Source organism: Haliotis rufescens, unplaced genomic scaffold (genome assembly GCF_023055435.1).
Source record: "Haliotis rufescens isolate VD_foot unplaced genomic scaffold, xgHalRufe1.0.p SCAF_8, whole genome shotgun sequence".
Taxonomy (NCBI): Eukaryota; Metazoa; Mollusca; class Gastropoda; order Lepetellida; family Haliotidae; genus Haliotis; species Haliotis rufescens.
In genome coordinates, this window is record NW_025964372.1 from 34,370,212 (window position 1) to 34,388,723 (window position 18,512).

The 18,512-nt window shown below is 42.2% G+C and overlaps 2 protein-coding genes across 2 annotated transcripts in view; one reads left to right on the plus strand and one right to left on the minus strand.

Annotated features, from left to right (window-relative positions):
- The window catches only part of LOC124141781 (E3 ubiquitin-protein ligase TRIM56-like), a 38,539-nt gene extending 36,251 nt beyond the window's left edge, over positions 1-2,288 (minus strand). Inside the window, exon 1 of the mRNA XM_046509871.2 lies at positions 1,220-2,288. The gene's annotated coding sequence lies outside the window, so the exon portion shown is untranslated. The remainder of the gene's footprint in view (positions 1-1,219) is intronic.
- The window catches only part of LOC124141780 (tudor domain-containing protein 5-like), a 77,190-nt gene extending 59,514 nt beyond the window's left edge, over positions 1-17,676 (plus strand). Inside the window, exons 14-22 of the mRNA XM_046509869.2 lie at positions 5,066-5,214; positions 6,454-6,568; positions 7,474-7,553; positions 9,071-9,130; positions 9,464-9,566; positions 10,830-10,933; positions 13,553-13,701; positions 13,901-13,950; positions 15,684-17,676. Coding sequence (XP_046365825.2) covers positions 5,066-5,214; positions 6,454-6,568; positions 7,474-7,553; positions 9,071-9,130; positions 9,464-9,566; positions 10,830-10,933; positions 13,553-13,701; positions 13,901-13,950; positions 15,684-16,406 — 1,533 coding nt within the window. The 3' untranslated portion in view covers positions 16,407-17,676. The remainder of the gene's footprint in view (positions 1-5,065; positions 5,215-6,453; positions 6,569-7,473; positions 7,554-9,070; positions 9,131-9,463; positions 9,567-10,829; positions 10,934-13,552; positions 13,702-13,900; positions 13,951-15,683) is intronic.
- The last annotated feature ends 836 nt before the right edge of the window (positions 17,677-18,512 follow it).

The window sequence follows — 18,512 nt, forward strand, 5'->3', positions numbered from 1 at the left end:
CCCTTGCCCCCCTGGCTGACTACGGCACTGGAGTAGTATATCTAGTTTCACAATAAACCAGCACTTCATGTGGGACTTATGCTTGGAGGAGGCACTTGTTAAAGTGCCAAGCCTCATTCCAAGGTTCAGTCCTCATGATGGATGCATGTCTCCGGCCTATATATTGGTGGATTATTGCCAGGAATCCTGCTCATTCACTCCCTCCTTACATCATTCCTTCATTCCTGCAATCATTCCTTTAATCTCTCCCTCCTTCACTCTTTCGATCACCCTCTGTCTCATTTACTCCCTCACCACTCACTCCATTCACTCACTCACTCACTCAATCACTCCTTCACTCAAATACTCATGCACCCACTCACTCCTTCACTCACTCTTTCTTTCACTCAATCACTCACACCTTCACTCACTCCTTCACTCAATCATTCCTTCACTCACTCCTTCACTCACTCATTCATTCACTCCTTCACTCACCAACTAACTCCTCACTCACTCCTTCACTCACTCACTCACTCACTCACGCCTTCACTAACTCACTTACTCACCAGCTCACGCACTTTCACTCACTTATGCCTTCACTAACTCACTCACTCACTTACTCACAAGCTCACTCACTTCACTGGCCTTCACTCACTCACTCACTCTCACTCACTCACTCACGCCTTCACTAACTAACTCACTCACCAGCTCACTCACTTTCACTGGCTCACTCACTCACTCATACTCATGTATGTCTTATAATGACACCAGTGACACTCTCCCATGCTGGTAATCATATCAAGAAACACACTGCCATGCTTAACCACGTCCGTATAGTTTACGAAAAGTAATAGGTATCACCAGACCATTAGTGATACAGAGAAGCCATCTTGATCTACATAACTGAAAATAACACTGTATTATCTTGCAGACAAAACTTGTTCTAACACTTGCATTGTGCTGCATTATTCATATCTGTCAAGGTAAAAAAGTATTTGTCATGATCCAACTCATTAAAATAAATCACCAGAATTATCACCTACTCTACAATGCTATGTTAGTAGCTCCATGGGGATAACTGCTGTATGCCCTGAGTAAACACGTTTGTTATGGTAATAATTAAACGTCATTCAAATAAGCCACCAATCATATGCTATGTATAATGTAAACATGTTTGACAACTTTGGAGTAGCATCAACATTAACAACGTACAAAGCAGACAAGTTTACACTAAGCTTACCTTGGTGAGAGAATAGGCTGTTGTAGGTTTAATATCCTTTAATTGCTTCCAGTAGTGGCCTGACACAGACAAGACTGTTGTAGGTCTGCCTCCAGGTATGGAGGGAGCGGGGGTGACCCAGTAGCTGATCAATGTCGGGTATTGACAGGTATTGATTTCCGAGGACCTGGAGTGACAGGTCCTGGCTTGTCCCAGCTCTGGGGTATATAGGCCCAGAATGTGTGGGCGTGCAGCACTCTTCTTATACCTGTCTGTGGGTTTCTTTGAATAACAGTGCTCAGTTGTAGGTCTATGCTTTGTCTGACTGTTGAAAGTGGTTTTATTTAATGTCAGCAATTATTAATGTGCATGGTTTATAGTGGTATAAACTCTTCATATACCTGTGTATTGGTTTCTTTGAGTGATAGGTTCTGTGTAAGATTTGTGGATGTTTTGTCTGACTGGGTTGTAAGTGTTTTTATTTAATGTCAGCAATTTGTGGTTTATGGTGGTATACGCTCTTTATATACCTGTGGTATGAAAACAAAATATATTAGATAAAATTTGTTAAATCTTCATAATACATTTAGTTAATTTCTAAGTGTTTGTATTTAATGTCAACAATTATCAATGTGCATGCATGGTTTATAGTGGTATAAGCTCTTCATATATCAGTGTATTGGTTTCTTTGAGTGATAGGTTCTGTGTAAGAGTCGTGGATGTTTGGTCTGACTGGGTTGAAAATGTTATGTAAAATGTCGACAGTTGTCAACTTGCGTGGTTTGTGAGGCACTTGTCAAATATTATACCTTATGCTGGTTAACTTAAAATTTGTACATAGTTTTTGAATGATTTATGAGTTTGAAATCTAAAAATATTACATGAAATTTGATAAATCTTCATAAAACATTCTGTGAATGCTATTTGCTGTGACTGTGATAAATTTCAAAGCATTTGTTAACTTATGACGATAATTTGATAAATGTATATTTTTGGGAGTGAATGCTGTTTTTATGACTCAGATATGAGTGTCAAATATGCACATATGACATCTTGATTAATCTTTAAAATCTTTGAATGCTATTTCTGCGAGACTTATAAATGTGTAAACATTTTTTACTTATTATGACATATCTCCTCAAAACAATGAGTTAACGTTACGCTCACTCACTCACTCACTCACTCAGAAACAGCCATGATGCATCATTGATAATTGATTACCATAACTAGATAGAATACAGAAGGCATAACTACTGTTTGTATATGACTGTTTGCTGATGGGACCTGCATATTACATAATTATTGTTCCCACCTGATGGTTGCCAAAGTAATTGTTCCACAATATGTCAGTAATAATGGATGTGTAAATAGTAATGAATTAATGGGTGGAATCAATAACGTGGTGTTGCCAATAAAAGCCGCAATGAGAGCAATTTGTTGTTGATGGTTGTTTGTTCGGGGGGGGGGGCACAGGTGGCCCAGTCGTCAAAGTCGACTATGATTGTGGGTTCGAATCCCGGTTAGCCCCGATTATGTTTCTAGGTTTGTCAGCACCATACCTGTGCTCGTGGGTTTCACAGAAATGGTAAACGTCAGAGACCTGCATCACTTCGGGCTTTCCTCCCACATTAAGCTGACACGCCGTGATATAACTGGAATAATGTTAAAAGCGGCGTTAAACCCAACTCACTCATTCACTCACAGTTGTTCTAGGGTGTTATGAATAAAGAATATTTGGTGAATCAAAAATTATCAGCATTCAAATCGTGTTCAGTATTTACAACCTTTTGAACTGTAGATTCAATTTTCAGCAAAACACAAAACAACATTAATTCAGTGAATAGAACCCATAAAACTGTTAACTATGACAAGGAAATAAAGTTTCTATAACATCTGTAGCTTGTAATATAAGATATATGCCAGATATATGGGTAACTTATGCTGGTCGTAAGAGACGACTTAATGGATTGGGTGGTCAGACTCGGTGACTTGCATGTTGTGTGCCATTACACTTTGATGACATGAATCTCTGAATTGTCGGGTCTAGATGTAATTATTTATAGGCCACCATCATGATGCAGGAATATTACTGAGCATGTTGTAAAACAAGAAACTAGCAAAATCTGTCAGTAGTGGTTTGTGTGCACCAGGTTCAACCTGGGTCTAATGAAGTGAAGAGCATTCTTGGTCTCTCAGCACTCTAGATATGTGGTCCCTCAGCTGAAAAATAGGTGCTTAACCGAGTTATGTCACCCACTCACTCACTCACTCACTCACTCACTCACTCACTCACTCACTCACCCACCCACCCACCCACTCACTCACTCACTCACTCACTCACTCACTCACTCACCCACTCACCCAACCACCCACCCACCCACTCACTATTTGCAAGACCTTCGAAGATCCGGGCTAGAATAGGTCTTCAGCAACCCATGCTTGCCGTAAAAGGCGACTATGCCTGTCGTAAGAGGAAACTAATGGGATGCCCATGATATTAATCACTGGATTGTCTGGTCCAGACTCTATTTTTTACAGACCGCCATCATATAGCTGAAATATTGCTGAGTGTGAGGTTTAACAACAAAGAAACCAACTATGTGCGAATGAAAAAGGTAGAGCTGTAGAATGTTTTTGAACGGATTGACATTGCTGCTGCTGCAGTTAGACAACTGTTTTTTTAGCAGCCCACACTAATCAAACTTTATCCCTTTTAGGCCTCTTTGTAATTAGCATCAAGCTCTGATTAGTTAATACTATGCAACTAAGCTTATAACTGCTACAAGGCTGTGTGTGAATAATGAGACTTATAATGGATGATGAGGGACGGTCGGGTAGCCTAGTGGTTAAAGCGTTCGCTCGTCATGCCGAAGACCCGGGTTCGATTCCAGACATGGGTACAATGGGTCTTCGGTGTGACGAGCGAACACTTAAACCACCAGGCTACCCGACCGTCCCGTATAATTGATGAAAACCAGCTACTCATTCCACTTAGTGATCTACTACTGTCGTAATTCTGCGTGAAAGTTGCCACACTTGTGTATACATGGCCTAGAATTTATTATCAGTGAGGAATGATTTGCATGCAGCATATATACTACTCAAAATAAGTTGAGGAACACCGCATTTTTTCATATGACTATAGTTAATCTGTCAAGGCATTACAGTTAATCTATTGCAACACACAGCCTTCTAATTGTGGGAGGACCACCTCCGTGGTCTTATGGTAGAGCGTCCGCCCGGAGAGCGGAAGGTCCGGGGTTCGATCCCCAGCCGCGTCATACCAAAAGACGTTAAAAGATGGTACTTGTTGTTACCCTGTCTGGCGCTCGGCATTAAAGGGCTAAAACAAGGACTGGTCGGCTCGGAGTCAGTATACTTTGTCTGAGTGGGGTATTCATGTTAAACTGCGGCATGGTATCTCAGTGTGCTAGCACTATAAATCGGCATCAGTCTGGACTAGTACAAGCAGCCACACACACACATATACACGTGCATGCACGTTGCTATATAAGTGCAATAATCTTGGACGCGACATTAAACCCCATTTCACCTCACCTCTAATTGTGGGTGTTGTTTAACTTGTAATATTGTATAGAGTAATATTGAATTACCTACTGTGAACAACAGGTACATTATGATGTTTAGTTGTTAAAATCCAGCTATATGCAACCTGTAAATATCATGTCTGGACCAGATAATCCAGTGATGGATATTATGAGCAATGATCCACACCTTTAGGGTATGATGATGCGCTATCAACCCAGTCAATGAGCCTCACCACCATAAAGTCACCTATACATCAAGCATAGGTTACTGGGGACCAACTCTACCCTTTTTCTAAACTTTGTCCATTTATTTCTTCAGGTTCCGGATGATGCTCTTATATATGGCATCACATCTGGCGGCTCACCAACAGGTGACGCTGCCAAACACTCTGTTGCCATGGATACTGCAGGTCAACCTGAAAGTGCTGGATCGGGATCAGAAGGAGGCAGTCCAAGATTTGTTCGTCCGTACGTAGTTCTATACATAATAAATGCAGACTGTTTTTAGCTCACAGGAAACATACAATATTCCTCCTATTTCTAAAAGATACAGTGTTCCTCTTATTTCGAAAAGATACAGTGTTCCTCTTATTTCTAAATGATACAGTGTTCTTCTTATTTCTAAAAGATACAGTGTTCCTCTTATTTCTAAATGATACAGTGTTCCTCTTATTTCGAAAAGATACAATGTTCTTCTTATTTCAAAAAGATAGTATTCCTCTTATTTCTAAAAGATACAGTGTTCCTCTTATTTCGAAAAGCTACAATGTTCCTCTTATTTCGAAAAGATGCAGTGTTCCTCATTATTTCTAAATTATGCACTGTTCCCCTTATTTCTAAAAGATACAGTGTTCCTCTTATTTTTAAATGATACAATATACAATATTTCTCTTATTTCAGGTAAATGGGTCCTTATTACTTGTTTTCGCATAATATACTCGCCAAGAGTTATCAGTTGTTTTCTCATAACTAAATTCTTACATAAGGTGCTTTTTAACCTTTTTGGTCACTGCTGTCAAATATTTGAATGAGATAATCTTCCAAAAAATCGGAGAACTGTGTATTGCCGCTCGCAGAATGTTACGAGTCAATATTTGAGGTCCATTTTGGAGCGGTGAGGTATTCTAGTGGTTCTATTCGGTTCCCAAACTGGGTACAATGTGTGAAGCCCATTTCTGGTGTCCCCCATCATGATATTGCTAGAATATTGCTAAAAGCACAGAAAAAAAAGCTCACTCACTCGAGGTCTATTCTATTGTTAGGTCAACAGTGGAATGTACTGTTTCATCACGTGATATGATTAACCAGTGAAATTTCTTGCATTCTTGTTAGAGTTTGCAAGGACAGTGGGGCAGCCTAGTGGTTAAAGTGTTTGCTCATGACCCCGAAGACCTAGGGTCGATTCCCCACATGGGTACCATGTGTGAAGCCAATTTCTGGTATCCCCCTGCCGTGATATTGCTGGAATATTGCATAAAGCAGCCTAAAACCATATTTATTTACAGATCCCTGTCATATGGCAGGAATAAAACTGTGTGCGGAGCTAAACAACAAACAAATAAACGTTTGTCTCCAGAGACATTGGATACAGAATATTCACTGATATTAAGTTTCATTGAAGAAAATGTATCTCTAGAACTTGCTTTGAAACATGTTTCAATTGTGATGTATGCCAGGATATTTGATTGTACTCATTCAACATTTCAGAATGGAGTTGACCCCTGACCTCTGTGTGCATGTGATCAACTGGGAGGCAGAACCGTGGATCATCTCCGCGGAAATATCAGCTCTCTTCTGGGAGGAGGATATCCTCCGGTCCATGGTAGAGTCACAAACATGTTTGGAAGTTTGATGCCTTTAATGTGGGCAGTCAGGTAGCCTAGTGGTTAAACGTTTGGAGACAGGGGTACATTGTGTGAGGGGCGGTCGGGTAGCCTAGTGGTTAAAGGGTTCGCTCGTCACGCCAAAGACCCGGGTTCCATACCTGATATGGGTACAATGTGTGAAGCCCATTTCTGGTGTTCCCTGCCGTGATATTGCTGAAATATTGCTAAAAGCGGTGTAAAACCAAACTCACTCACATTGTGTGAAGCACATTTCTGGTGTCCCTCACTGTGATATTGCTGGATTATTGCTAAAAAAGGTGTCAAACCATACTCACTCACTCACTTATACCGTTTTATGACAGAGATTATACTCTTGTTATAGTCTTATAGATTGAAGATTTTGCACCACTTCAGGCTTTTGCAGTGTCACCATGTGCGACCCGTGAAGATCCGGGGTAGAACAGGCCTTCAGCAACCCATGCCGTAAAAAGCGACTATGCTTGTCATAAGAGGTGACTAATGGGATCAGGTGGTCAGGCTCACTGACTTGGTTGATGCATGTCATCGATCCCAATTGCGTGGATCGATGCTCATGATGTCAATCTCTGGATTGTCTGATCCAGACTTGATTATTTACAGACCGCCGTCATATAGCTGGAATATTGCTGAGTGCGGCGTCAAACAACAATCCAAACCAAAGCATACAGCTACACAATAAGAACCACCAATACCCATCAGTATTGTCTGTGTTGATTACAGGGTGGTGTTGTGAGGACGCATTTGCTTCTCACCACAAACAAGGTTCATTGTGTTCCAGGTGTCCATCACCATGACTTAGCTGGAATATTGTTTGAAGTGTTATAAAATCAACCTCACTAACTCAGTCATTCCTTCTTCCCAGCTGCAGACGAGGCACATGCTTGTGAAGAAACAAGTCCTCAGCCAGTCGGACTACCCCCATCTGTTCCAGGACATGCTGTTGTAAGTTAAGAGGATATTATCATGGGTCTCACGTCCTTTGTTATCCCCTCGTTTTGAAAAACGGGACATAGCGATCAGCATGTTGGTTTGTCCGTTTTCCGTTTCTGGAGCAGCTCCAAAACTGTTAAATATTTCTTGATGAAACTTGCTATACAGATCAGTCTAGTGGTTAACTGGTGCCTTTTGATGATTTGGAATGTTTAAAAGTACTGAACAGCATTATTTTTTTCATTACGGAACTGAAGGTATCCAATGGCAATGATCCCCAAGTGGGGTAGAAGTAGCCAAACTCCAATTCCAAATTGCAGCAGAAAATCAGAGGGATATGTCATCTCCTGATGGCTCTTGTTGCACAGATGGCGACCATTCTCTTTTTCTATTTTAAAATTTAGCTATTCCTAACCCAAATTATGATTTTTAGCCCCCACAACGTATTAAAATGTACACCGTCCCCCCGCGCAATATGTCGTTTAGGGAGCAGATCTTGAAAATTGAATATTATATCTTCACCAAACTTGGCACACAGATAGGTCTAATGGTGAACTGGTGAATTTTGATAGCTTGCCATTTTCAACAAAAATAGTTTGCGAGTTTCCATGGCAACGATTTTTACTTATGCTGGAAATGGTGATAATGCTGGTTTCCTGAGCAGATCTTGAAAACCATATGATATTTCATCACCAAACTTGTCACATTGTCCTAAGCCTTGCTGACCAACCACACAAACAGGTTTGAAATTGTTTAATATATGTATTAATTATGACTAATTGCAAACTGTCATGCACATTCACGATGATACTATTGACACTTTTAATATTTCTATCGACACAGTGCAAACCATTGGCATTGTTCGACATATCGCTTCCCTCCTATCCATGACTCGGTGCTATTGATTACTCCAAAGCTTCAATTAGGGCTGGCAACTCTGTAGTTGTCAAATAATTTGTATTGGGTCTTCAGGCTCGATGACTTGGTTCATAGGGTGTCATCGTACCCGATGACATGGAACATTGCTCATAATATCAACCACTAGTTCGCCTGGTCCAAACGTGGTACTCTATGGGGATGCCGGGTTAGAAAAGACCTCCCAACAACATATGCTGGTCATAAAAGGCAACAAAGTGGATTGGGTGGTCAGGCACGGTAACTTGGCTGATTGTGTGTCATCATGTCCCGACGGTGTGGATTGTTGATCATAATATCAATCACTCGATTGTCTGGTCCAGACTTGATTACTCGTAGGATGCTCTCCTATTGCTGGAATAATGTAGTCCTGTGCCATGACTGTGGAATTTATGGATATATATTTATTATTTAATCTTTCTAAAAGCCAATGCAAGTCTGAATCATACTAAACCAAGTCTAGTTAACATAAGAAGAGGAAAGGTTCTTTCGAAGAAAAGACTTTATCATTATTTTAAAGAAATGTTTTGATTGACCAAGTGTTAGTCTAGGAATAACGCTTTGTGCAGTGTTAAACCACAAACAAAACAATAATGTCCTGTTTCTCACTGCAGCTACGGAGTGAAGTCCATGCATGGGCACAAGACCTACATCACCATCTATGCACTGAAAGGGTAAGATAACCCTTCAAGAGTTACTTCCCTTTTTAAGACATGGTGTTTGTGTTTCACAACATTTAGTTTCAACAGATATTTCCAACTTGACCCATTGCTATTGATTAATATTTCTTGGAAACTATCTTTATTCATACAGTTAGATTTAGCAAGTTACTCTTTACAACCAAGTAATACATAAACGATTATTGGTTAGTTTTCATGTGAATAATATTTTGAACTATTCAGGGTTTTACGGATGTCCTTTACTCATAAAAGTTTAGAATGGATGCAACTGTGTTGTTTGGTAAGAATCAACTTCATCAGAAGTAATGTCTGTTGTTTGGTGTGCAGACTGCCAGAAATCTTGGATGCCTTTGATCATCCGAATACAAGACTGAAAGCACGAGTGGAGGAGATACTCCGGGACTTCGATCCAAATGACCTCTACTGGCAGGTTAGTATGGAGAACAGTGTTGTCCATTCACGCTTATTATTTGGAATGGGTGCTGTCTGTCCGTCTGTCTGTCAAGTTTCTTTTCAGAGCAGAACCATTAAAGATACTGTAACCACACTTGGCACATGGACAGGTCTAGTAATGAACTGGTGCCTTTTGGTAGTTTGTGATTTTAATTTTTTTTACTTTTTGAGTTTCCATCGCAATGACTTTGACTTAGATTGAAAATAGTGGTATTGCTCCTTTCTGGAGCAGATATTGAAAACTGTACAATATTTCTTCACCAAACCTCGCTTATTGATAGGTCTAGTGGTAAACTAGTGGCTTTTTATAGTTTCGGATTTTTGAAAAACTTAGTTTTCAAGTTTCCATAGCAATGACTTTGACTTAGACTGAAAATGGTGGAAGTGCTCGTTTCTGGAGGGCTAAAGCCTTGCACACAACCAGACATGTCATATTGGCGGGGCATATGAGTATTTCATGATTGTTTAGCTTATATTATCGCAATTTAATTATGATACATAAACTAGACCAATTATCCACCATTTGGCTTTGTTTCACACGTGACGTTACAACCCTCATCACATCTCTTAACACTGGCCTAGGGGACACATGTGGCCCAGTTGTCTAAGGCGCCAAGATTCGCTTTACAGTGTGCGTCCCTTGGGCACGCCAGAAACCTATGATTGTTGGTTCGAATCTCGGTTCGCCCCGATTGCGTTTCTAGGTTTGTCAGCACCATACCCATGCTCGTGGGTTTCACCAAAGTGGTAAACGTCTGAGACCTGCATCACTTCGGGCTTTCCTCCCACATTAAGCTGACATGCCAGGTACGATTCCCCACATGGGTACATTGCGTGAAGCCCATTTTCTGGTATACCCCGCTATGATATAGCTGGAATATTGCTAAAAGTGGTGTAAAACCATTCTCGTACACCCATTAATCGCCAGTAGCTGTAGCACTTTTACTTGTATAATCCTGAGACTTCGCAATTGTTGGAAGTATTTTTTTTTTGTGTGTTAAGATTTAACTTGATTAATGTCAAGGTCTGGAAGTATTTGTTTGTATGAGAAAGGGACTGTTTCGTTTTTCAAATACTTACAAACACCTAGTTGTAAGGCTAATATTGGTGACCTTGTTTCACCTGCTGCCCCCTGTATAAAGACATGTCATTTCTACCCTAAGCACTCTACACTTAAAATGATTAAACAGTATGGTATTGATTAAGACCCCATTGAAAAAGAGTGAGCTGTTGTCTTAAGGGTGACGATGCAGATATGGAGGCAGACATTCAGCGAGAGTTGGAGGAGACACAGTTGGGGGTGGATGAACTCAAGCTGACCCTGCAGGCATTACAGTTCAAGAGGTGAGCCTCGGACACACTGATAATGAATATTATATGCAGGATTGTATGTGACGCACAAATGTGCATCTAGTACAGACAAATGTACAACAGCTCATCAAGAGCAGTTATGGGTGTCTGGAGCGGCTGAGATCTCTGGTAGTCCATGTGTGTCTCCCTGTGGGAAAGCTGGAGCAGAAGAGATCTCTGGTAGTCCATGTGTGTCTCCCTGTGGGGAAGCTGGAGCAGAAGAGATCTCTGGTAGTCCATGTGTGTCTCCCTGTGGGGAATCTGGAGCAGAAGAGATCTCTGGTAGTCCATGCCTGTCTCCCTCTGGGGAATCTGGAGCAGAAGAGATCTCTGGTAGCCCATGCCTGTCTCCCTCTGGGGAATCTGGAGCAGAAGAGATCTCTGGTAGTCCATGTGTGTCTCCCTCTGGGGAATCTGTAGCAGAAGAGATCTCTGGTAGTCCATGTGTGTCTCCCTGGGGGAAAGCTGGAGCAGAAGAGATCTCTGGTAGTCCATGTGTGTCTCCCTGTGGGGAATCTGGAGCAGAACAGATCTCTGGTAGTCCATGTGTGTCTCCCTGTGGGGAATCTGGGACAGAAGAGATCTCTGGTAGTCCATGTGTGTCTCCCTGTGGGGAAGCTGGAGCAGAAGAGATCTCTGGTAGTCCATGTGTGTCTCCCTGTGGGGAATCTGGTAGTCCATGTGTGTCTCCCTGTGGGGAAGCTGGAGCAGAACAGATCTCTGGTAGTCCATGTGTGTCTCCCTGTGGGGAATCTGGGACAGAAGAGATCTCTGGTAGTCCATGTGTGTCTCCCTGTGGGGAATCTGGGACAGAAGAGATCTCTGGTAGTCCATGTGTGTCTCCCTGTGGGAAAGCTGGAGCAGAAGAGATCACTGGAAGTCCATGCTTGTCTCCCTGTGGGGAATCTGGAGCAGAAGAGATCACTGGTAGTCCATGTGTGTCTCCCTGTGGGGAATCTGGAGCAGAACAGATCTCTGGTAGTCCATGTGTGTCTCCCTGTGGGGAATCTGTAGCAGAAGAGATCTCTGGTAGTCCATGTGTGTCTCCCTCTGGGGAATCTGTAGCAGAAGAGATCTCTGGTAGTCCATGTGTGTCTCCCTGTGGGGAAGCTGGAGCAGAACAGATCTCTGGTAGTCCATGTTTGTCTCCCTGTGGGGAAGCTGGAGCAGAACAGATCTCTGGTAGTCCATGTGTGTCTCCCTGTGGGGAATCTGTAGCAGAAGAGATCTCTGGTAGTCCATGTGTGTCTCCCTGTGGGGAATCTGGAGCAGAAGAGATCTCTGGTAGTCCATGTGTGTCTCCCTCTGGGGAATCTGTAGCAGAAGAGATCTCTGGTAGTCCATGTGTGTCTCCCTCTGGGGAATCTGTAGCAGAAGAGATCACTGGTAGTCCATGCTTGTCTCCCTGTGGGGAATCTGGAGCAGAAGAGATCTCTGGTAGTCCATGTGTGTCTCCCTGTGGGGAATCTGTAGCAGAAGAGATCTCTGGTAGTCCATGTGTGTCTCCCTGTGGGGAAGCTGGAGCAGAACAGATCCCTGGTAGTCCATGTGTGTCTCCCTCTGGGGAATCTGTAGCAGAAGAGATCTCTGGTAGTCCATGTGTGTCTCCCTGGGGGAAAGCTGGAGCAGAAGAGATCTCTGGTAGTCCATGTGTGTCTCCCTGTGGGGAATCTGGAGCAGAACAGATCTCTGGTAGTCCATGTGTGTCTCCCTGTGGGGAATCTGGGACAGAAGAGATCTCTGGTAGTCCATGTGTGTCTCCCTGTGGGAAAGCTGGAGCAGAAGAGATCACTGGAAGTCCATGCTTGTCTCCCTGTGGGGAATCTGGAGCAGAAGAGATCACTGGTAGTCCATGTGTGTCTCCCTGTGGGGAATCTGGAGCAGAACAGATCTCTGGTAGTCCATGTGTGTCTCCCTGTGGGGAATCTGGGACAGAAGAGATCTCTGGTAGTCCATGTGTGTCTCCCTGTGGGAAAGCTGGAGCAGAAGAGATCACTGGAAGTCCATGCTTGTCTCCCTGTGGGGAATCTGGAGCAGAAGAGATCACTGGTAGTCCATGTGTGTCTCCCTGTGGGGAAGCTTGAGCAGAAGAGATCTCTGGTAGTCCATGTGTGTCTCCCTGTGGGGAATCTGGAGCAGAAGAGATCTCTGGTAGTCCATGTGTGTCTCCCTGTAGGGAATCTGGAGCAGAATAGATCTCTGGAAGTCCATGCTTGTCTCCCTGTAGGGAAGCTTGAGCAGAAGAGATCTCTGGTAGTCCATGTGTGTCTCCCTGTGGGGAATCTGGGGCGGCAGAGATCACTGGTAGTCCATGTGTGTCTCCCTGTGGGGAATCTGGAGCAGAAGAGATCTCTGGTAGTCCATGTGTGTCTCCCTGTGGGGAATCTGGAGCAGAACAGATCTCTGGTAGTCCATGTGTGTCTCTCTCTGGGGAATTTGGAGCAGAACAAATCTATAGTATTTCCTGCATGACACATATACTGACATATCAGTTGGTTGCAATGTATGACTGGTTGATTACATGTCATGGTATCCCAATGTATGGATCTTGGTTCCCTATCACTGGTTTTCATACTGGTCTTCAACACTCATTGTTATTGTTCTACTTTGTAGGAAGCGTATTCTGCAGAGCCTGCTGTCTGTGACAGGGAGTGAGTCAGAGTATGTCAACCAGCTGCATGAGGTGGAGATGCAGATCAGTAAAACCAAGGAGCTGATGGAGGAGGTGGAGGCCACACTGGGGCTGGATGTACATGCAGCAGGTGGGTGTAGTCAGGGTGTGGATGTAGACAGTTGTCTGGTTGTGGGTGTGGGTGTAGGTGTAGTCAGTTGTCTGAGTGTGTATGTGAAATAGAAGTGGATGCCAGTATGGCCTTGATGTTAACATTTCATTTAATGCATGAAAAACTAAAAATTCCTTATTGTAAATGTATCATTATAATTCTGAAATCTTTTTTGCAGAAACATTTGATAAAGGCTGCAGATCAGAAGGACAAGTGGCCATGTCACCTGTAAGTATTGCAGTAAAGTCTCACAAACCCATGAAGAAGATATGACCTCCTTTTCTAGTACAAGGTCAACATAATTCCCATCACAGAAAATGGTCGTGTTTTCATGGTAATTTTGAGACTGGTGGCCCAGTTGGCTAAGGTACTGCAATTCGATGTGCAGAGTTGCGTACCTAGGGCATGCCAGGAACCTATGACCATGGGTTTGAATCCCGGTTCTCCCTGATTATGTTTCTCGGTTTGTCAGCACCCTACACTTGCTTGTTGATTTCACCAAAGTGAAACATTTGAGACCTGCATCACTTCGGGCTTTCCTCCCACAGTAGGCTGACATGCCGTGATATAATTGGAGTACTGTTCAAAGCATTGTTAATCCCAACCTAACTCACTCTATCATTGTAATCTTTTGAAAGTATTGTTGTTGATTTTTTTAAATACAAGCCAAATGTGATAAAAGAAAATTGTTTCTGATAATTTTTAATGTTTTTTTCACTTAAGTTTGAAAGAAATGTTAATTTTATTCTTATCCTGTCTCAAACCATGCATTTCTACTTTCATCTTTAATCCTATGTTGAAATGTGCTTGAACAATGTTTCCAGCTACTAAAAAATATTCAGCCTCAGTAATCCCATGCATTGTTACCGTACACGACCTGATCACTTGTCTATCTCTGCCACATCATTCTCTTTCGCCTTGCCACACAGTGGAGACCTGTTTGTCAGTATAGAGATGTAGTCTACATTTTGTTTTGTTTCCTGTGGTTACACTACTTACTTAGCATAGCCGTTTCTCTCCACGTCGAGGGGAATGGGCAAGAAAGATCTTCCAAGACCGGCACCACCTCGGTGGTCTAGTGGTAGAGTGTCCGCCCGGAGAGCGGAAGGTCCGGGGTTCGATCCCTGGCCGTGTCATACCAAAAGACGTTAAAAGATGGTACTTGTTGTTACCCTGTCTGGCGCTCGGCATTAAGGGGCTAAAACAAGGACTGGTCGGCTCGGAGTCAGTATACTGAGTCTGAGTGGGGTATTCATGTTAAACTGCGGCATGGTATCTCAGTGGGCTAGCAACTATAAATCGGCATCAGTCCGGACTAGTACAAGCAGCCACACAAACACACACACGTACATGCACGTTGCTATATAAGTGCAATAATCTTGGACGCGACGTTAAACCCAATTTCACCTCCAAGGCCAGCCTGCCTAGATAAAAAGCAAAAGAATACACTCTGGTCAAGTAACAAAAATGGGGCTTTGCAAAACAAACTGTCTCGATTGACGAGTTCAGTGAGAAAATTACAGTTAATAACAAAACATTTTCAAGAGAATAACACACGGAATGAAGCGATATTATCTCCATAAATGACCATCTGCATTATTAAGCCTTGTCAATGTGGAACTAATGTGAACTAAGGAAGTCAACAGTTTGTGTATGGGCCAGCCACTTTTGATTAAGGGAGACAATTTGAGGGGAGGTCACTCTTGTATGACAATAGTTCCGCCAAAGTGTATTGTTCACGGCAGTGAAATATCAAGTGTTATGTTCACTGCAATGAAAATATCACTTTTCTCAACTTTGGAAAAACCAGTCTTTCAAACTGAAGTACATAATATATAATTTACTACTGAAAAGATAACTATTAAGAAAATAAATATGCATGTATTTACATGTCAACAGAAATCACCCACAGATGCTTTCTCCTTTGTTTCCAGGAGTCAACTTGTGCCTTTATGTTTCAGGAAAAGAATATCAAGACAAACCGTGTGGCTCCACTCATTGTAAACCCAGTCTCACCTCAGAAGAATATAAGCACCACACCAGCAACAGATACAAGTAACGCCCAAGCAACCACCAATCCAAATACCAGTAACATGATGCATCAACAGCAGCTCCTCCAATCAATGATGGCAACACAAGCCAGCATGCAAGCTCTGGATCCTGCCATGATGAGTATGATGTTCCCCATGATGTCAAATAACATGATGCAGATGCCAGCCCTGGGACGAGGACAGAATACATCCCTTCTTCCAGGACTACAGAACTTTGTGAATGGTGGCCTTCCAAACGTTGGTGCTATGAATACGGGTAGTCAAAATGTGAACTCGTGCCTCTCCAGCATGAACGTTAGGTCTCCGAATATGAACCCAGGTATGCCAGCCATGGGAATGCCTGGTCTCCAGGGCCTGATGACCATGCCCAACCTTCAGGCACTCATGACCTCCGGCCAGCAGGTGCCAGCTGTGTCGAGCAACCCACGACTCTCTGCTCCTCAAGCCACCATGGGGGATCTTCAAGGAATGCCCAACATGTCCAACATGAGCAATCTGCAGAATCTACTGGGAATGTCCAGTGTAGCTTCTGGGCAGACAAGTAATCCTCAGAATATGACTCTTCTCCCGGAGCTTCTACCTCTGCTTGACAATCTTAACATAAGGGGTAACAATGGCTTTGGAAACCAGTGACAAAACAGAGTAGGGCTTCCTGACAGACTGGAGTCTTGTCTGTTGGACAATCTTACCACTGGATCTGGGATGTCCGACCTGGCTTCCCAACAGACTGGAGTCTTGTCGGTTGCTATAGGCAGCAACACTGGCATTGAGAACTAATGACATGACCCAAGAGCATTTTTGACTGGAATGTCCGATCTGGCTTGACTCTTCTATCTCTACTTGGCAGTCTTGTCGTTGTCATACAATCATATATGGTACTCCTTGTAAGCAAAAAAACCGTTAGGTAAGTATACAGAAAGACATGCAAGGTATATATTTAAAGTGTTGTGAAAGTCAGACTCCTCAACATTTTGTATTTGTATTTCTGCAGCATTGAGAATAGGACTGTTTGGTCAAATATAATAATGCAGTATAATTCTTTATGTTATGCAAGTTCAGGAAGGTATGTGGATGCTTGGTGAAGGTAACACAACAGTTATTGGTATGTAAATGTCTTGGTGTCTGATTTTGATATTGCTTAAAATTTTGTATGAGTGCAAATATTGTGACTTAAACATCATTAGTCTAGTTGAAAGGCTTTTGATCACATTGTTGCCTAGAAAGCTCTAGTTGACAAAATATGAGCTTTCTATTGGATCCTTGTGTTATACGTTTCTGATTGGTCAATGGTGCTCTCAAAGTGCTGTAGTTGTGGGCATTGTATACACCATTGTCAAGTTATACATCATTATCAATCAGTCATTATATTCTTTAGTGTAAGCTCTGCTAATAACAAGTTTTACAGAAAAACAGACAGATGAATACTGAGGGTAAGAAACTATAGCCCAGTAGAATGGATGTGATTTAGCTGTGATCAAATCACATGCCCAGTCACAGGTTTTCTATGTCGCATCTTCCTGGTTTCATAGCCTCTACTATTTCTTGTATCACATTATGTTCTTTCATAAAGGTTGTTAGGATGAATTTCAGGCTCTATCTTCCTTCTGTTTGTATTTGAATTAGTTCGCTGTGATTGGTCGAGGATTTATCCCTTCAACCTTTCAACATACTGTGTATTACCTAAGAGTATTAGGTGGATAAATATTTATCATTTATGTTTATTTCTTTAGAACAGTTGGTTGGATTTCCTTTTGTTACTATGTAATTATCAAGCCATTATTTCAACCTGTGCGATGTGTGCAAATTTATTTTCATTTTGAAATATTGTTCATTGTGTTTCATCAAGTCTGAAGGTTTACTATATGTGTATATTGGCAATAAACCTGTTTTTTAAAATAACTGATACAAGTGTTTGTTCACACGTTCTTTTACATGTCTTCATACAATTTATGACAAAGATTGTTGCTCCCAAATTGAATCACTGGATAGTCTGGTCCAAACATATTTTACAGGTCCCCGTCATGGCTCAATTTAGCTGTATAAAACATGCACAAGTTCAACCAATTATTGATAAATACAACCTGATATTGTCTAGAAACATTTCAAACTGACTAACCCTTACTTGTCCACACAAAATCGATCTTTGAAGACACACAGTACCTGTAAAATGTACTAGTATTTACCGTACTACATGACTAATCCCTGTTACATGTAATTTGTCATGCCTTCTTACACTTGGCATCATCAAACTGGGAAATTCAAGATGTTCCTCTTACATTTTATAGCAATGCATTATTGACATGATTATGTGACACTGGCAGCAGACGGCCAATGTTTCAACTTTAGAATGTATGGGACGAAGGTGCACCCTGGTTTTTGACACTGGCAGCAGACAGCCAATGTTTTAACTTTAGAATGTAAGGGACCAGGGTGCAACCTGGTTTTGACACTGGCAGCAGACAGCCAATGTTTCAACTTTAGAATGTATGGGACTAAGGTGAAACCTGGTTTTTGACACTGGCAGCAGACAGCCAATGTTTCAACTTTAGAATGTATGGGACCAGGGTGCAACCTGGTTTTTGACACTGGCAGCAGACGGCCAATGTTTTAACTTTAGAATGTATGGGACCAGGGTGCACCCTGGTTTTTGACACTGGCAGCAGACAGCCAATGTTTTAACTTTAGAATGTATGGGACCAGGGTGCAACCTGGTTTTTGACACTGGCAGCAGACAGCCCA